The sequence below is a fragment of the Chamaea fasciata genome, unplaced genomic scaffold, assembly GCF_029207755.1.
Source record: "Chamaea fasciata isolate MVZ Bird 193981 ecotype frontalis unplaced genomic scaffold, bChaFas1.0.hap1 SCAF_1, whole genome shotgun sequence".
NCBI lineage: Eukaryota > Metazoa > Chordata > Aves > Passeriformes > Sylviidae > Chamaea > Chamaea fasciata.
Genome location: NW_027094086.1, coordinates 151,343,734 through 151,364,151, shown reverse-complemented (window position 1 = coordinate 151,364,151; position 20,418 = coordinate 151,343,734). Strand labels below are relative to the sequence as shown.

At 48.3% G+C, this 20,418-nt stretch overlaps 1 protein-coding gene across 2 annotated transcripts in view; it reads left to right on the top strand.

Annotated features, from left to right (window-relative positions):
* The window catches only part of WNT9A (Wnt family member 9A), a 57,081-nt gene extending 39,781 nt beyond the window's left edge, over positions 1-17,300 (top strand). For both annotated transcript variants that reach the window (XM_066197396.1, XM_066197315.1), the window contains 2 exons: positions 5,968-6,230; positions 16,827-17,300. In XM_066197396.1, the coding sequence (XP_066053493.1) occupies positions 5,968-6,230; positions 16,827-17,300 (737 nt within the window). The remainder of the gene's footprint in view (positions 1-5,967; positions 6,231-16,826) is intronic.
* The last annotated feature ends 3,118 nt before the right edge of the window (positions 17,301-20,418 follow it).

Sequence of the window (20,418 nt, the reverse complement as noted above, 5' to 3'; positions counted from 1 at the left end):
AAAGACGGCAACAGCTCACGTCTGCCAGCAGCAGTGAAAGATTTCTTTGTTACAGGGCATTTTAAAAGTTTTCCAGCCAATAGCTAATATTGCTATATTAATATAATTATATATAATATATATATAATTATTATATATAATAATATCATATTGATAAAGCTGACAATTGTTCTAGCCAATCACTGAAAGCACACGTACACCTGCTTCAAACAATGCTTGCTTGTACGCTTTCTATTAACAATAAACAATATTCCGTTATTAAGCTCAAAATTTTTTACTATCTTGCTAAGCATATTTTTCTGCAGTCCTAAGATCTATCCTAGCCAAACCTAAGACCCAGACTATTGTTTCATCTCCTTGCTTGCTGTACTATTGTAACTTCTCCTACTTTCAAGCTTTGCGGTTGCAGCTAAGTCTAAATTCTTCTGCTCCTTTTGTTTCCGGGGCTTGCTTTCACAGCTTTCTGAAAGCCTTATTGCCTTTAATACTTCCCACAAACAGCATCCAAAATTCTCTGTGTTTTTAAAAGTATTCCCACTCTGGGGGTTCTCTGCTGCGCTGGTTTTGCACGGAAGTGACTTTTTCAAGGAAGTTGTAGTAAAACCAGTCAGCAACTAGGTTTGAATAGAGACATCTTGTAAAGCCAGTAGAAAAATGATGCACCTTTGATTCTTCTCCTAACACTATCTCACAACAGGAAAAAAGTAAATAATTTTAGTAGATACGCAGAGACCTTTTCAAGAAAGTTACAGCAAAACCAGTCACCAACTAGGTTTGAATATTGACATGTGATTATGCCAATAGAAAGATGATGCACCTTTGATTTTCTCCTAATCATGTGTCACAGCAGAAAAAAGTAGATAATTGTATTAGACACTCAGTGACCTTTTCAAGAAAGTTATAGCAAAACCAGTCAGCGACTAGGTTTGAATACTGGCATATTGGTTAAGCCAATAGAAGGGTGATACACCTTTGCTTTTCTCCTGATATTATCTCACAGCAGAAAAAAAAGTAGATATTTCTAGTGGGCACTCAAACCACCACACATAATTTGGGAAACAGAAATACTTGAAACCACTACATCTGTGCTCATCTCCTGCCCTGGTGGTCAGTCTGGGCTGTCCTCTGCTCTGGTGCTCCCCATCCACAGAGAGCTCTCTGGAAGGCTGGAGCTCATCCCTGGAAGTGCAGGGCAGGCAAAGAATGTGCTAATGGGGGTAATTTATGGGGCTTGCCCTGCCTGCTTCCCACTGCTGGCCTTGGCTGCTCTCCTTGGAGGCTGGAGGTGTTTGTGCAGGTCTCTGCAGCCGGAAGCTACATTTTCTCCTCATTTCTGCTGCTGGAAATTGAGCTGCTGCTGGAGGAGAGGGTTGGGAAGCTCTCAAAGATGTCCCCTCTTTCTTTATTATTTTATTTATTATTTTCCTATTAATTTCTCCTATTTATTATGCCAGTCTGTCAGGAAAGAAGTAGAGAAAATCCTTTTTTTTTTTTTTTAAGGAAATAAAGCAAACCAGATTGCCCTGTGCTGTTCTGTTAGAGGGGGCAAGGAGAACCCTGTCACAGTACAGGACAAAACCTGAAAATGTGTCCTATTACTGCCATGGACGTGAGCAATGGGTGATTCCCACACCTCTTCCCACCAGCTCAAGTGGAAATAGCCAGAAGTTAGGAGTATTGGAGGAGAAGGTGATATTTTTATTTCTTTTCTTTGCACTGCCACATACAGTCCGGTTTCTTCCACCCTCCCAGTAAAATCCAGTTCCTATTTCCAGGCTGCAGCACCATTTTACAGTCAGCACGCGAGGGTCTCCAGGGCTTTAGTGACTTCCAGAAAGTCCCACGCTCAGCAACGGGCCTGGACCTGCACAAGCCAGGGCGTGAAGTCTTTAAAGATAAGAGCAGAGGCTTGCAGGGCTAATTAATAAGGAGGAGTAATTCAGGAGCACCAAGGGCTTAACTAATGCACTGTCACTGACTGGTGGAAACAAGGAAAGTCCTCATGAAACCCAAGAGGTCCGGCCAGAGCTGCAAGACATTTAAAAATATCCCCGCATGCCAGAGGAGTCCCTGGATTAGTGGTGCCTTGGGGAAGCCAAGCACTTTCTCATGCTGACACCTGGAGGCCACAGCTCGCTCCTTCAGACGTGCCTGTCCCCCGGGCAGCCCCTTCCTGCAGCGAGAATCCCACGGAGACCCCCCCCATCCCAGCCCTTGTCAGGGACCTGTGTGATAAACGAGAGCTCCGGGGGTTGCAGGGCTCTGCTGCCGTCTCATTCTGCCGTGTTTTATGTCCCTGCAACATCTCTGCCCTGCCCCGGTGCTGTAAATCCTTCAGGTGGTGTTCCCCCAGCAGCGACACGGTGCCCTGTAAATCTTTCTCCTCCTCCCCAGGAGCTGCTGGTTCCTGGTTCAGCCTTGCAGCAAGTGATACCCCCAGGGCAAAGGATCACCCACTAGGACACAGCTTTCCAAATTCATCGCTGAGGGCTTCTTTCCTCTCCTCCAGGGCTTTGCACGGAGAAAGGGAAAAGGGAGAGAAAACAAATCAAAACACTTTTTTCACTCAAAAGTTTCTCTCTCTGCTTTTTGGTCACCAGATCAGCCCTGGCTGCTGGTTTGCAGCTTGGGCTGATGCAGCCCCGTTTCTTAAAATAACAGGGGATTGTTTGAGGGACTCGTTATCCTCTTTGGATACTCGTGCACAATTTTGGAAATGGCTGAAACTGGATAGCCGGGGCCGGCAGACTGTCAATGCACTGGGGCTTAGAATGCCTGCATTGATTTAAAGCTCATTATCTTGTTACAAAATATCTTGGTGCAATCAAATAGTGCGTGGCGGAGATGGCTTTAAAATCTGGCCAGAGCCAAATGTCACATGGAGCTCGTTGGGAGCTGCCTGTGGGTGAGATGATCCCCGTGCTGATGGGCGCTGGGAATTTGGGAAGCGTTCAGTGATGGAGAAGGGGAGGAGGAGAGACAAAGCTGATGGAAAGGGAAGGGAAAACCTGGCAGATGAGCTGTCCCTGCTGGCTTTCTGTCAGGTCTGGAATGTGCTGTGGTCGCACGGCGCTGATTCCTCAACCGCTCCGAATTCAGCGCTTTAAATCAGGAGGGCTTCCAGCAGCAGGGAGATCTGGGCTGCCTAATTAATCAATTAAGGCTGATGGCTGTGAGTTAAGTGTGCAAGGCCAGCTTGGATGAGAGCTTGGAGCAACCTGGGATAGTGGGAGGTGGCCTTGCCCATGGCAGGGAGTGGAACTGGATGGATCTCAGGGTCCGTTCCAACCCAAACCATGCCGTGACTGCAGTCTCAGACCTCAGGGCAGGGCCTGCACACCCCATCCCGTTGAGGATTCTCTGTTTTGCACTAGTGCCTCTTCATTCTGCGGCCAGAATTCTCCAGTCCAGGAGGACAGAGGCTTGGGAACGTCTGTCTTTGGTAGTGGCATCCCTCTGAAAGGCATGTGGGCAGTCTGACCTGGGATGTAGCCTAGAAAAAAATAGTTTAAAAGGGATGAGAGATGCTTAGAAGGCATTTTCTACCCAGAGGAGTCATGTGGGTACCCATGAGGTTTTGCTGTGTGAATTATGAATTATCTCACCACTTCCAGGAAAGTATTTGCAGTGGTGAAGGTGTTTCTGGGCTGTCAGAGGACACGATCTGACTTCAGGGAGAAAACAGAATTTGGTATTTTAACTCTCACCACTCTTTGCAGTGTCCTCAGTGAGTGTGGAATAGAACCATTTTCATTTTAATGTTGTTTCTAGTGAGGAAAAGGTTCCCGTTTTCCTTTTCCAGGTGAGCAGTGGAGTGATTGGTTAATTCCTATCACCACATGGGAGGAGGTAGAACCTCAGAACCCTTGAGAGGACCAAACCTCGGTGTCCTGGGCTGGATTTTCATCCGTCTTCCTGCTCCTGGGAGTGTTTTGGGAAGGCAGACTCTGGGAATGGCCACATGAGTTTGCTTGGACTGTCATGAACCTCCCAAGGAACAGTTCCAAAAATGACCTGGCAGTGTCTCTGCATGTCCTTGGTTGACACAACCAGCTCGCAGATATATCCACTACTGTCACCATCCACTTGTGTTATTTTTGAGTGGGGGATTTCTTGAGTCCCATCCAAAGCGGTCCTGGAATTGCATCTCAAATATGCAATCGTTTACGGCTTCCATAGCTGGAGAATGGGCAGCTATAAATATTGCCATGTTTGCTTTTTATTTCTGGCTTTTATAATCTGGATTGGAACCGTGGGTCCCTCTTGGCTGTCGGGGGGAGTTGGATGCTGTCACATCCCTGCAGGTGAGCGTGGAGGTATAAAGAAAGGCTGTGCATGGGAGGTTTGAGGTGTAAGCTGGTTTATTTTTTTTGGAGTGAGGCGCTGTGTTGGGTGACACATCTGCTTCCCAGCCCTCAGGTGTCTTTTGTCAACAATTCTGCTGGAGTAGGAGCCAGTGATTTGATTCAGGAGGAGAGGGAGGAATGAGGAGGACTGGAAGTCTGTGCTGGGTCCTTGCTGTTTGGTGTGCCCTTGGTGGCAGCAGTGGGACCTCCATGTCCTGTCCAACTCTCCATGGAGTCAAACAATGCTTTGGCTTTGAGGGGACCCTAAAGCTCGTCCAGTTCCAGCCTCTGCCATGGGCAGGGACACCTTCCATCAGACCAGGTTGCCCCCAGGCCTGGACACTTCCAGGAATGGGTCAACTCTTGCTCAGCTCTTTCCATTTTCAGGCAGAGCCTGTGAGTGACACAGAGTGACACAGCCACCAAGCCGGCCAGATTCCATTTGCATTCCTGAATCCTGGCTTGTGCCACCTCTGCCCATCATCCCTTGCCCTCCCCTGTGCCCTCTTCACCATCTGTGATGCAAGGAGAGCTTGCCATGCTTTGAGGGTGTTAGGAGAGTGGACCGGGCTTTTCCCAGTGGTGCCCAGCAGTGCCACAGGAGGAACAGTCAGGAACTGATGCCCAGGAAATTCTACCTGAACTTGAGGGAGAACTTCTTTCCTGACTGAGCACTGGTGTGGAGTCTCCATCACTAGGCATATTCCATGTTGGAACTCTGGTCACTGAGAATTCCAGATTTTCTGTGCTGACAGGCACTGACCCCCAGGCAAACACTGCATTTGACCTGAGGCTGTGGAAAAGGCTCCCAAAATTGAGTGACAGCCCTGGGATTGTGGGTGTGGAGTGGAATAGAAGTGTGTGGTGTCACAGGGTGGAAAACTTAGAGTTTAAGGGTTTAGAATACAGTAATAGATATATAAAGCAAGATGGAGGATTCAGGGCAGAGGCTGAGTCCTTTTTCACCTTCTTCTTCATGGATCTGGGTGGGGTTTGTAATTGGGTAGGGAAATCGACATTGAAATCCACAGGTGGTTGGTTATTGGGTTAAAAGTAAAAGTAATTTAGGTGTCATTTCTTAATTGGACAGTTTGTGCTTAAAAGACCTTGTAGAGAGAGAGACAGGGGCCATTTTTTGTTAGCTAGAAGTGCTGTAGAAGTCATAGTTTGTGACACTGTACTATAGATAAGAATTAATAAACACCTGAGTCCGAACAAGAAACTCCATCTCAAGCATTTGATCCCGACTCTGGCAAAAAAGAAAATAAAAGCAACATTTAATGGTGCACTGTGTAAGGACCAAACTCACAACCTTCAGATTCCAGAGCAGTCTGGATGTCATCCTGAGCCCTGTGCTCTGGCCCTGCTGGAGCAGCGAGGTGGCACCAGACGCCCCACTGTGTTCCCTTCCAGCCTTACCACTCTGGTATTCTGTGGCACAGCCCTTCTCCCAACGACTTTTCCTTCCATTTCCTGTGTGTTTTTTCTTTCTTTAAGCTCTTGCTACTCTGCTGTTCTGTGACACAGCCCTTCTCCCAACAACTTTTCCCTCCGTTTCCTGGGGTTGTTTTTTTTCTTGCTTTAAGCTGCAATTTAGACCTTCTCCCTGGTGTCCCCGCAGGTTTCAAGGAGACAGCCTTCCTGTACGCCATCTCCTCGGCGGGGCTGACACACGCCATGGCCAAGGCGTGCAGCGCGGGGCGCATGGAGCGCTGCACCTGCGACGAGGCCCCTGACCTGGAGAACAGGGAGGCCTGGCAGTGGGGAGGCTGCGGGGACAACCTCAAGTACAGCAACAAGTTCGTCAAGGAGTTCCTGGGGAGGAAGCCCAACAAGGACCTGCGGGCCAGGGTGGACTTCCACAACAACCTGGTGGGCATGAAGGTGCGTTGAAGGCGCCGCGGTGGTTGGGGGCGGTTTTTGGGGGTGGTGATGCTGGGTTTTGTGGCAATAGGACATGAAATAAAGATGCTTGGCTTCAGTCGGTAGGCAGGAGAAATCAGAAGGTTTTTATTTACAATTCATTCAGCCCTTTTATAACACGCTGCGCTAAAAACTCACGTTATTGTTCCATAGGACTGACGCCTCTCCCGTTGGCTCAGTAACAGAAATAGCAAACAACACCTGTTGTTACGGGGAAGGAATATTGTTTACACAAGGTCGTTTTGGGAAAAAGAAGAACTGTTGGAAAGTTCCCCTTGGGAAGAGCTGACGATTCTCAGGTTCAGGAAATAGCGGGTCTACAGGGTTTGGGTGTGGAATAGGAGTGTTGGGTGTGAAATGAATGCAGTGATCCTCCTTCTGGAAGGGACAAGTCTGATTTGTGTGATTATCGCCTGGTTTTCACTGTGCAGAGCCACTGGAGGGAGACCAGAGGGAAAGAAATGGGACTGGCCAGGTCTAGGAGATATGAGGTTGAGACAACGTTTGCTGGTTTCACACAGGGAGGAGAGGGCTTTGCACCACAAAGGGGTGGAAAGACAGGTTCCTTACATGAGGTAGGACATGGAGGAAGGGTGTTTTACAGCCACAGCACGTCCTTGAGGGATTGCAGCAGTTCAGTAGAGCATGGGCAGTGTAGCATCTCCTTGGCCAGGTTTCTTTAAGACTGGCTGGAGAAACACCTAGCACGGAACCAGAGTGGAGAGATTTATTTCTGGCTGATCTCAGACCTAAAAGTCCCTTCCGTTTTGTCCTCTGGCAGAAACCTTCTGTGTCAACTAGAACAGGAGATGGTGCTTGGTTGTAGAGTCCCTTTTTTCTTTTCATATCTTTATCCTCTTTTCCTGCTCTTTACACCTTCTGTGAGGCTGCCTGGGGGCTTCCCTGCAGGACTGGCAGAGTTCAGGAAGCATTTGGACAATGCTCTGGGGTGATTTTTGGGTTTGTCCCGTGCAGGGCCAGGATTTGGAACTCGATTATCCCTGTGGATCCTTTCCAGCTCAGCACTTTCTGCGACAGATGTAAAGGACAAAGTGTCTGCGAGTGCTGGGTCATCCCAGCAAGGGGGAAAAGGAAGGGGCTCTTCACCTTCTCCCATAATACGCTTGGCTGTACCTAGCCTAGAGTAGCTCCAACATGAAAATCCCTGGGATTGGCCAGCACAGGTGCTTAGGATCAGTGTTCCATTGCACCAACCTCCAAGGGGGACATACTGCAAGGCCAGAAATAGCCCTCGAGCCTTGTTATTGTCTGTGTGATTGGATGCAGGCTTGGGGCTGGGAATGGGGGACCTGGGTCTCCAGTTTCCCAGGCAAATGCAGCCCAGCCAGTTGTGCATTCTAGGAATGGCCACCCCAGCTCAGTTGTTGCTGTGTCTATGTATAAAATGTCATTCCTCGCGACGGAATCGGGGCACCGGGGAATGCCACCAGCCAGGGCTGGCCAGCAAAATGTCTCCCCCTCTCCCCACTGCCAGATGCTCCTAGACAGCGCTGAGATCAGCATTAGAAATATCCCGGATTTAGCTGGTGTCTGGTTTTGGCTGACGGCTTTCCTGCTCTGGATTAAAGGGCTCAGTGTCTCTGAACTCCTGTGGCAGCTCTTTGACGTGTGGGACGGGCTTTGCAGGGTGATGGAACTTGTTTCAGTCCTTGCGTTGGTTGCTCTGTCCCATTTTTTGGAGCTGATGTAGCAGATGGGGCTGGTAGTGGAGAAGGTGGTCCATGGAGGCTGTGATTCCATGCTGGATGTTCCTGTGAGAGGTCCTGGCTCTCCTCTCGTTCCAGAGTCACACAACACAGTCTCATCAAAACCTCCAAGGATGTGACTTCAGCTGCCACTGGCAAGTCTTTGTAGCTTCAGGAATATCCACCAACAGTGGCAGGGCTAAAAAACCTCCCAGAGGGGTTTGGCCCAACTCCGGGTGTTCCCAATCCCAGGAGCTGCAGTCAGGATGTCCACATGGCTGAGGCCACTCTTGGATTCAGGATTTGTGTCCTTGATTACCATCAGAGCTCCACACTGCATGACTTTGAGCTAAACAAACGCCAAGGATGAGCCGGAGGGGTTGAACCTTCCCTTCTGTGCCCTGATCCTTGCGAGTTAGCTCCCAGGGGAGGATGCAGGACTCTCCAGCATCCTCTGCCTCCACTTCCCTTGGCACAGTCGGACCCTGGCCACTGGCAGTGGTTTCACAGTGTAATATCTGCAGCTAAACAGCTGAGTAACAGTTGTGACGGTTGTCCAGACACCGAGAGCCCTCCTGGCAGTCCAAGTCACAGACCTTTGCTGCAGGTCAGTGATCCAGTGTTCCTATTTTCGTCCACCCCCACAACGTGTCTGCCGAGCTGGGATTGCTGTCTGACAGCTTTCCTTCGCCTGTTTGCAGCAGCAGTCGAAATGATTTCTCTGTTTGTGCTGCTGGAGTGATTCCTTGCGCCATGGCATGGTTGAAAGCCAAGCCAGGCAGCCCACTGGGCTCACAGCACCACCACGGAGCCAGGCAGGGAAGGAGGGGATGTTGAGGAGGAAGCTTTCAGGAGGGTGGTGGTTGAAGATCAAGAGAACACACATCTGTATGGTCGGGACATGTGGCCCTAAGCCACTGGCACAATTCGGTGTCACTAAAATGATGATCAGAGACGACCCAGGCTGGCTTTGTGACTACAAGGTCAAAACTTGCAGTGCTTGCTTCAGATTCCGGAATGCTGAAACCAGTTTGACGCTCTTGATGTGGTGGATGGATTGTGTTTGGCAGTTTTTTCTCGGGTGTAGATTAATCCCAGGGTTGATCTCTGTTCCTCCTCCTGTTCCCACTGCAAGTGCAGGGGTGAGAGGATGGAGGCTGAGAGTACCACTACAGTCCTTGCTGAGTTCATGGATATTTTCCTGGAGGAAGGTAGTGAGTTAAATATGATTCTCAGCACGTTTTCTGTGTCTGCAAAGAAGCTGCTCACCAACCAACTCCTGCCCTAAAGACTTTGCAACCATCGAGTAGGGTTTGCTCGCCCCATGACTGCAGCAGTCTGAAACCACTTTGGATTAACCTGGTGTGGTTATTGGAACCGTAACTCATCTGGATGTGATTTGGGGTGGATCAAAGGCAGTCATGGGAGTGCAAACAGCCTTCACTTGTGCCATTTTGGAGCCGATGTTCTTGCAGTGTGTGGATGTGTGTGTTCGCTGAGGGAGCGGAGAAGTCTCCACGAAAGATACAGCACAAGCTTGGTGGTCTCTCACTGATCCTTTACGTGTCATTTTTCCCATCTAATTACTCCCAACCGTGGCAAAACATACAAATAGTCCCTTGAGACCCAGCCAAGAAAGGACCTGTGCTGGACTGACTAATTTTGGCAAGCAACCCTCTCCCCTCCTGGTCACCGCAGCAGTTTCTCCATGGTGTCACACCGGCAAACAATCCGTGTATTTCTGCGAGGGTGACATGATCCTGTCCCGCCTAGTTTTAGTGTCTCTTGGTAGACGTTTCTCGTTTAATTACGATTTCACTTCTACTTTTTTACAACCTTGATGGGCTGCCTGTAATTTCGCTGCCACCAGTGAAATAATCACTGAACATGTTGTGCCCGTGGTGGCTCACCAAGTTATATGATATGACCTCAGTGGTTAATGAAAGGGCGAGCTTGTCTAGTGTGAGGATGAGGTAATTAGACCAGGACTTCTCCAGCCTTCTCTTTATTGAAAAGCAGGAGCTCTGAATAGACCACTTATTAAAAAAGCAATTTCCCTTCCTTTGCCAGATCTCCTCTCCCTCATTCAGCCATTCTTTCCGAGGGGTCTTGGGTGGAGAGGGTGTTCTGGGGGGAGATGTGTGTGTGTGTGTGTGTGGAGGGGACGGGGGAGAAGTCAACTGTATTAAAGCTCTGTTGCCAGCAATGAAGTTTCTGAGTTATATTAAATGAAGCCCAGGCAGCCTTTCTAAAGCTCTCATCTTCTCTGTGTCCTCCCCCCTTTTCCCCCTTGTACACACAAGTGCAGCCCTCTTTTGTAACCCATTAATGAAAAGGAGGAATATTAGAGCACTCAATTAGTTCCACTGGGCTTGAGTAAGTGATGTTTTAATTAAATTTGCCCAGTTTCTCAGCAAAGTATCATTAAACATGACTTTCCAACTCCCTCTCTGGAGCGTTGCTAAGTTTCTTAATCCCAGGAGTGCTGACCTCTTCCAGAGGTATGTCTGGTCAAGCATGTCTTACATATCCAAGGGGCACAATTAAAAGGGGCTGCTGTTACCCTAGAAAAAGGGGAAAAAAAATTATCATGTTCTCATTGCCTTTTCCCTTCATCCTTCCAGAAGGGGGGACACAAACCTTCGCCTGAAGTCCGTGTATAACCACAGTTGTCTTGAGAGCCGAGTGTGTTTGACACAAAATTATGGGGAGGCAGAAATGGAGAGCAAGAAAAGATCTCTCTTTTAAGCAGTTTCCTGCTTTGAAACTGGTTCCTTTCGTGGGGCATCATTGGTTTTTTTGCCCAAGATGTTTTGGTCCGTGCAGAGCAAGCGTTTCTGAAGGATCGCGGAATCCTGGAATGGTTTGGGTTGGAAGGGTCCTTAAAGGTCTCCTTGTCCCAAGCCCCTGTCATGGTCCTTGTCACCCTTGTGGGCTTCAAGTCCAGACCCATCCTGAGGCAACCACACCTGAAACCCATCTGGGATGCTCTGGAGAGGATAGTGGGAGGTGCCTGGACTTTCCCTTGCTGTTGACTTGCTTATTTTGGAATTCCATGTGAGGAATGGCTTTCCCCCCCTCCCCCAGGGCGGTGCTGGCAGGGATCTCTCTGGAGGGCTGGAGATGCGCTCTCCATATCAGGGAGATGTTTGCCCAGCTATCATCTGTCTGAGGAACTTGGTGAGCTATCACATAACACGTTATCAGAGCATGCCACCCTCTTCATTTCTGGAGCTCCGTTGGGCAGAGGGGGGGAAACTGAGACCCAGAAAGATTAAGTGACTCACTAAAGGTCACACACAGGCGGAGGGAGGCCCAACTCTCCTGTTGCAGAGACAGTGTTTACAAGCACTGGCCATCCAGTCTCACACAGTTCCTTACTCGTTAACACAGTGCCAGTCGAACTCCAGGTTTTTGCTGCACCCCCTCACGATGTGTAATAATTGCTGTTTTGGGGCTTAATCCACTTGGTGCATGCAAAAAAAAAAACCAACCAAAAACCCAAAACCAAAACATAAAGCATCCTTTTTTGGCAGTTTTTGGGGATGTGTTTGCAGTGAGAAATGGGGCATCACATGTTTACTGAGGTACAAACCAAACCCAGCAAATAACAGCCTGAGAAGAGCTCTTAACGTACAGATCAGTTTTCAGGGCCACCACTGGTATTAATTGCTGCAGGTTATGACAGGTAGGAATGCCCAGGCGTGCTCTCTGGATTTTCCTCTCCTTTCAGGCTGAGAACGGCTCAGCCAAAGCCTTTCTTAGGCCTGGAAATCAATACTCTGGAAAAAAAATTGCTTGCTGTGTCCCATAAGTGATTGCAGTTGGTTGTTTATGTGGAGCTTTTTTAGCATGGGAAGCATGCTAGGAATACTGAGCATGGGGTAAATACTTCTGAAGTTCTCAGTTTTAAGTAGGGTTATGTTGTTCCGTGCCTAAATGTTTGTGTTTTAATACCTATGTCACTAAAATATGAGTGTTCCCGTTTTTTAAAGAAGGAAGGGTGGTGAGAGGGGAAAACTGTTCTGAAAGAGCAGGTTGAGAGCAGGCTGAAAAGAAGGGGGTTTTTTTAGCAAGGTATAAGAAATAAAAGAAAGGACAACTTCTAACAATCTGTGAAACCTTTAAAATTCAGCCAATGGCATTGGCCAGTGTGGAGGGACACGTCTGGTCCACTGGTTGTGTGTGTGGACCGTATGGCTGCTGTCCAAACAAACATTAATACTCGAGCTGAGAGAATGCCTAAGCCTATTTAAATTGAAGGGGGGGAGGGGGGATGGAAGGGATTGGATTTGTGGGGAAGCATCCCAAAGCCCTTCCCAAAAAGCCAGGCAAGGCTTTTTCCCTGGACGAGCTGCCTGCCAGGAGGGCTTTCGCTGCCTCCTCTCCCCCCCAAACCATAGCGAATGGTTTGAAGCCTCGGAGCCGCGGCCCAGCCATGACGACAGCGGAGCAATGAGCGAGGAATTCCCACGGCTGGGTGTCCGCCCTGGGCTGCTGCTGCTGCTGCTGCTGCTGCTGCTGCTGCTGCTGCTGCTGCCCAGACAAGAGTTGTCTGAACAAAACAAAAAAAAAAACAACAAAAAAAAAACCAAAAAAGAAAAAAAAACCACCAAAAGAAAAAAAACCCACCGCCAGAGCCCCGTGACCCAGCTGGGAATGAATGGGAATCCTGTCCTCGGCGTTTCGGCTAAAACACTGAGAAATTGTGTGTTGCAGCATGTCTGAGACTGATCATGACGGGGGCACTTAGTCTGAGCTTCGCAGCGCGCCATTGTTGGGGGGGAAGGATTACATGTTGCATAGCAATGCTCTGCTGTGATCCCTTTCCCCCGTGGCTCCTCGTAAAGCCAGGCCAGCGGCGCTATCTGATTTCCTCCCAGCAGCAAACCCCAGGAGAAATGGTTCTGTCTTGCTTTTGTGTTTTCCTCGTCCTGTGTTTGTCGGTGTTGGGTGTTCTCGCAGCGAGGTCAGCGGGAATTCGTGTTCATAAGTCAAGCTGAATAGCTCGAAAATCCTCATTTTTCCTCCCAGACTGTTCTGTCTGAGACTGCCAAACCAGGTGGTTGTTCAGAGGAGAGTGGGAGGACAGAATTTCCGTGTGTGATGCCATCCCTGACCCACCACTGGTCTTTGTTTTCATGGTAGGAACTGTCTACAGCAAACAATACAAAATGGATGCTCCTCGATTCTGTTACTCCTGAGTTACTACAACCCTGCTGCCGTGTGGTAGCTGCGGAGTTGGGGCCACGGGGAGCATGAAATATTTTGTGCCTTGGATTGAAGCTGAGCCATTCTGCTTCACATCTGTGACAAACATTGCAGGTGGCCACATCCTTGGTGTAGATGAGGTGACCATTCAGTGATCATTCAGGTCATTCACAGAACAGGTTCAGGTCTGTGTAGGATGGAGGTAAATCGGGCTCTGAACTGTGATGAGCCTTGAAAAGAAAGCAGGAGCTACTACAGCTCTTGAAATATGATTTTGGATGGCAAAACCTTATTCTTCCTCATCTAACCAAGAGTTTTTTTGGGAATAAAAGCTGTGTTTTTTCTGTCCTGGAAGCCCCTCCAGGTTTGAAAGCACGATCCAGACATTTGTCCCGGGATCCAGCCAGCAAAGCTTTCCCCAACACTGCTCCAAGCAACCTGCTGACTTGGATCAGTCTTGCTCTGCTTCCTGAAGAAATGAGGTGGATTTAAGTGTCTCTGACAGGAGCTTGCAACAAGAGGAGGAAAGGTCGTTGTGGAAGCTGGGGAGCGGGACGGGAACCAGAAGGGCTTTGCCAAGATTCATTCTGGCTCGTGGGTGGTTGGGGCCCGGAGGCAGCAGTTCCCCATCACGCAGCGCCTCGAGGAGCTGCAGCGTGACTGACAGCAGCAGGGGAGGCTGCCTGGGCAAGGAATTTTTCTAGGATTTTCACTCTTGCTGCCTTGTAACATTCTTGAGCCCTTCCCGGTCCTTCCAGGAGAAGGTTTACGGGGCGGTTGGGATGCGCCGCGCTTGCTCGGCAGCCGTATGAAAATCCACACGCTGGGTTTCGTCAGCTGGTGCCTTCATGGGGACAGGGACAATGGAAACCTTTTATGCTTTGGTCCACCATTGCGTGACACCAGAGCTGTCCCAGCCACTGCTCAACAAGGAGCTAGAGGCAAGTCAGGAAAATCCAGGCTGGGGTTCATGTGGAATTTTGTTTGAGCCCAGATGAGCAGAATAGAATTAATCTACCTAAATACTTTTATTAGTACCCCTTGAGAGACCTTTATGCAGCTGGTGTGAGGAGAATGTTTTAAAGCACCTCAGTTAGTGCTAGGTGGAGATATTTAGACACTTGAGTTGGGTAACAAGGAGTTAGAAGCCAGTCAGGAAAATCCAGACTGGGGTTCGTTTGAGCCCAGATGAGCAGAATAGAATTAATCTACCTAAATACACTTACTAGTACGCCTTGAGGGACCTTTATGCTGCTGGAGGGACAGCTGGTGTGGGGAGAATGTTTTAAATCACCTCAGTTAGTGCCTGGTGGAAATGTTCGGACCCCTGAGTTTGGCCCAGAGGGTGGGATTCTGCGCACAGTATGCCCCAAACTGAGGTGCCTCTGTGTGAGCTGGGTCCCCAGGCTCCTGTTGGTGATAGAGATGTGCTCAGCTGTCAGTGGGAGGCTGGAGAGCTGTTGAGTGGAGCAGGTGTTTGCCTCCCTGCAGGGTCCTCTCCTGCTTTGGCTCCCCTGACTCCGGTGGGAGTTCTGAGGTGTTTCTCAGACGGAGGTGTTTAAACTCAAGTGTTTGCCTCAGTGAGGTCAACCCTGGCTGACTGATGCGATTCAAGTGCCCAAACCTACATGCTTACACCTGACTGAAGGTCTTCTGCCATCAGCCAGCTGCCAATCCATCAGGATCAGGTTTTTCCAACACGTGTTGGGCTGTGTCCACCAGCCCCACGTGGATGCCTTGGCTGTGGTGCTCCCGCAACGTCAGCACTCCCACAGAGCTCCGGAGAGGTGGCTCCTGACAAGAACAGCCCCGACTCCAGGTTCCCTTCCGGACTTTCATGACCCTGTCTTGTTCAATCAGCTCCAAGTCCAGGAGCATGGCTGCAAACTGAGCCAGTTCCCGCTGGTTTCTTGCTTTCCCAAATCCCGTACAATGGGGGTTGTCTCCTTTTCCAGGTGGAGCAGATGCGAATGTGCCAGAGGAGGAGGAAAGGTTAAGGAAAGCCTGAAGTGATGAATGACTGCAGTGTGCAGCCCTTTCCCAAGTATCCCAGCAATTTCTGCCCCGTTTGCTGATGGTGTGGGCGTGAAATCAGGTGGAGGAGCTTTGTTTCACACGGACTCAGCCCTCACTTCTGGACAAGCAGTGAAACGGGGCTTTACACGAGGGAGGGTGCGGGTGAGGGTTGGGGTTTTTCCCCCCCCCCCCCGGTGTTGAAATGTGTTCTGCACGCTCTTGTCTGACATTGTGGGATTTCTTGTGGACTTGGCGAGACACTTTGGCACACAAAGCGTGACAGCCCTTACCCAAGCCATCCCAGCTGAGCGCTATAACCAGCAACACATCTCCCCCTGTAACCCGTCACCGCTTCGAATGCTACTGTGTATTATTGGATTGCACTCGCAGAGGCCTTTGGCTGTCACAGGAATGAAGTGTGACCGTTGGACGGGCTCTGCTGAAGGCTGCATTATGAGTATTGTCTTTCTAAAAATGTTTCTGGAATATCACAATTGGGCCGGGCCCCAATTCCGAGTCCATGACCTATTGCACGGATGCACATGGGGCTCAGCAGGATTTGTGCAGCCAAATAATTAAGAACCGGATGGTCAGGAAATGGACGGCAGCCAGTCCTCTGCTGTCAGGAGTCCACAACGTAGCCAAGATGCCATCATGGGCACAGGGGGAGGTTGTTTTCTTCTTTTTTAGGTACCGTAGATGCCCGAAGGAAGGGCACTTTCAACAGTACTTTGGTACCTTGTCAGGACCCAGCTCTGAAAACAAACTCTGTTCTCACCTGCTGTTTTAAGGGGTGGTTTTACCTTTCCCATTTAAAATCAACAGAACCTAATTTTGGGGGAAGAGGCAGGCTGGGAGAATTAGAAACACAAATTTGTGTTTATAATCTGTGGACAAAATGTGGGGTACCTGTGGCTGTTCAAATAACATCTCTGCTCTCGTGTTGCCCATGGAGGTATCCCGGGTGTAAATCTCTCTCTGGAGAAGGGGACCTGAAACAGTCCCATGCTATTTCTAAAGAGGTGGATGTAGTTTTGTGCTGTGATGCTTCTTTATTGCAGTTGATTTGAAAAGGATAGGAGCCTTTGTTTAGCATCAGTCAGCTGATGATGGAAAACTAAGATTACTTGTGCTCGTACTTGGGTTTGGGGTCCTGAGGTGTGGAGAAGGTTCCTATTGTCCACACTCTTGTTCTGGAGCATGGGCCACCCCACCTCTTTCCACTAAACCAACTTCTTCCACTTTTGTATCTTATTTACTTATTATTGACAAAGATAAATAGGTGTTAAAATATGTATTATTCTCTCAGTTGCATCACAGTTTCCGATCTCTGTCTACACGATGAGTGGCAGCACTGGGCAATCTTTGTGCACCTTTCTAGTACCTTTAATTAGGCAATTAAGCAAAGTTTTTGCAGGTAAATGTCATACTCTGGGAACTAAGAGCCTTTTGAGACAAGTATTTCCTGTAGGATGTGTTTTCTGTCCACTTCCAGCAGGTATTTTTTGTACTGTCATCGATTTTGTGTCCCCGAGGTGTCTTCTAGAAAATGTCTTGTTTTACTTGGAGCTTTGATTCCTTCCGCCATGACTGATTCTCTCTGGGGCCGTGTGTGTGTCTGCAGGTCATCAAAGCCGGCGTGGAGACCACCTGCAAATGCCACGGCGTGTCTGGGTCCTGCACCGTCCGAACGTGCTGGAGGCAGCTCTCCCCCTTCCACGAGATCGGCAAGCAGCTGAAGCAGAAGTACGAGACCTCGCTCAAGGTGGGCAGCACCACCAACGAGGCCACGGGGGAAGGCGACATCTCCCCGCCCAAGAAATCCATCCCCGGCCACAGCGATCAAATCCCAAGGACTACGGATCTCGTCTACATTGACGACTCCCCGAGCTTCTGCCTGATGAGCCGGTATTCCCCAGGGACCTCGGGAAGGAAATGTTACAAGGACAAGAACTGCGACAGCATCTGCTGCGGCCGGGGGCACAACACGCAGAGCCGGGTGGTGACGCGCCCGTGCCAGTGCCAGGTGCGTTGGTGCTGCTACGTGGAGTGCAAGCAGTGCACCCAGAGAGAGGAGGTTTACACCTGCAAGGACTGACACGGCCCATGGCCGCCCCTGGGGAAGGGCCAGCCTGGAGAACTGCCTATGGAGACAAACAGGGTTTGATTGACCTTCTGGGATCTGGAAGCTATGTCGAGACATAAGCACTTTGTAGGGTACAGGTGACCCAGCTGTGTTGCTGTTTTGTTTTTGGGGGGTTTTTTCGGGTTTTTTGTTTTGTTTTGTTTTTCCTGTAGACTGAGTTTTCCTGAGGTCCAACCGTGTGGAAATAAGTGCCTGTCACACTGGGGTTAGACACCAGTTGACCTTCACCTTCGTCGTCTACGCAGTTTGGTGGATCATTTCTCCTTGGAACATTGTTTCAGCCATCCTCCGTGAACTCCTGGGCTAAGATATTCCCTTTGGCATAAATATCCTGGACTTCTTTATTCCGGGAGCTCGCCAACCGCTTAGAGAGCTGAGCAGATACAAAAGATCTTTCCGCTTTGAGTGCGGTGGTGCGGGAAGCGGACGTTTATTTCTCCTAAAGCTGGAGAGGGATTTTTAGGGAATGATGGGTTCTTCCAGTGGAGTTTCTGCACATGGAGCAAACCAGGCTCTGACAAAGAGACCCGCTGGGAGCATCAGCTCTTTAATGACAGCTCTGTTTCCGCCTGCATTGTCACCACGTACCGCTCGAAAATGTTGGGTCCACCACGCTGCAGACATAAATAGATCCAAGAAAGAGGTTGGGAAGAACAGCAGAACACCAGACGTGCCTGTCCCCTTCAGTCCAATCCCACATTCTTTATTTAAAACAATTCGCCCAAATGCAGATCTGTTAGCACTATCGCTGTCTTAAATTTAATTTTTTTTTTTTTTAAACCACTAGATACTTTTGTTTCATTTTCACTTCGCGCGTGATTTATGTTCCTCTCCTCTTCCCACCTCTTGCTGATGGAGGTCAACCTGTGGTAACTGCTTCAGAAATCCCAACTGGAACTCGCTGAGTCTTATTCCAGCTGAACTTGGACATGTTTCTCTTGAGCAGGACAAGAGGAATCCCAGTGCATCTTGGACCCCGGGGCTGTCTTGTGTTGTGGAGCAGCCGTTTTGGCCTGGATCAGACCTCTGGAGGAGTTGACTTTTCTTTCCTAGGTCATCATTCCATTTACTCTAAACCATGGCAGTGTGGTACATGACACAAGCTGTATGTAAACCCTATGACCTTAAGATGATTTTTTTTTTTTAACCACTAGATCGAGAACTGTATTTTTAAAAGCACATCTGCTAAATCCTGACAAAACTCGTGGATTTGGAATAACCAATTGACACAGAGACAACCTGAGAGAAGCCAGAAATTTGACTGCAGGGGGTGGTCACTCCAACGCTGTGAAACACAACAACCTCCAGCGTTTCTTTTTTACTTGGAAGAGGAGATTTACAACCCAGGACTTGGCATGCCAATATTCTTCATATAAAAGTGGATTGGAGGCAGCCAGCCAATATCTGAATGAAGCTTTCTAAGGAAAAAAATAGGGAGCAGAGGGTGTTCTGTTTGATTTTTGGTAGCAATTTTTGATTGTCCAGTAGTAGCAATTTCCACCAAGCTTCTATAAGCCATTGATCTGGTGTTCAAAAGAGGAGATTCTCAAGCATTACTAAAAATTAGTAAAACAAAATGAGAGCAATTTCCCAAGACGGACCATTATTTTTCAAAGTCTTTCTTTCCTTATTTAATTTTTAATTCTTCCCCCCCCCCCCCCCCCCCCCCCGCCCCCTTTTCCCCAAATTGTAGCCACTAATATTTAAGCTGTTCATATGCGTCTACTGGGAAGAGAAAAGATAGATTTGGGGTTTTCTTGGTAACAAATACCTGCAGTCCAGCCTGGCTCGTTGGCGTCAAATCTCGAGGAGGGGGCATGGGGAGGGACAGGGTGTTACTGTTCAATAGCACCAGCGTTCTGCAAAGTGAAGCAAAAATGTCTCTTTTTTTGTGTTTCCTTATTTGCTGTACAACTCCGGAGGTTGGGATAACGCTGGAGGAGTGAAGGTGGAATCCACACGTGGAATTCCCACCTTCCACCCCGGCAAAGCACCGGGAAGGTCCCGCAGCTTTTTGGGAAAGTCACCCGTGAGCAGTTTATCTAATGGTTTAAAAAAGTAATTGCCTAGAAACCTATTATTCAATGTGTATATATAGATATATATACACACCTTGACACATAAATATATATATATATATATATATATAAATATTGAACATTTATTTATTGTAAAGCCCTTCAGAAGGACCTTCTTATGGTTTCAATGTGGTATTATGTTAAATTCTCTTTCTCCCTCTGTCTCTCTCTCTCACACATATGTGCAAACTCACTGTTACATTTTTTGTGTGTTCTAGAATAGCTCTTCCCTTCCAAAGTAAAGCCAGATCCAAACCTGCTCGAAACAGGAATTTTGGGGTCTGAATTACTATTTCTGGCTCCATTCTTTCTTTCTTTCTTTTATTTTTTTCCCTAAATCTGTTCTTAATTAAAGGATGGGCCGCAATTTATGTGCATTATTATTAATTATTATTATTATTATTGTTATTATTATTGTTATATTTAAACCATGGGCCTCATTTTCCTCCTTTTCACTGGTGTCTCTGTCTCCGTTGACCTCGCTGGAGTAACTCCACATTGCACTGGTGTGAGAGGAGAATGAGTCCCTAGAAGCAGAAGAGAGGGGAGTGTTGGCATGGATATCCTGGCCAAGGAAATGCCAGGATGGGATGGGATGGGATAGGGAAGCTTGGTGTGTTCAGCAGTGTGGGGGAGAGAGAGAGAGAGATGGGTGGGAAATAATTCAGATTGTCCAAGTTTGCCTGGAAGAAAGCAGCAAAGAGTGAATGAACTACTGAGTGAAAGAGCTCTTCTGTGTATTATAACTCACGCACTGAAGCCTGGATGCTTTCTGTAAGTATTTAAGAAAAAAAAAAAAAAAAGAAAGAAAAAAAAGACAAAGAAATAAAAAAAGAAACAAAAAAATGAATAAGAAAAAAAAAACCACCACAAATTGTATTTATGTTCATGTGGATATAGTACTTGCCTGTTATATATTGTAAATAGCAAGGTTTATTCTCCTGTGGTTAAAAAAAAATTATAAATAACTAAATAGTAGCGAGGCACATGTG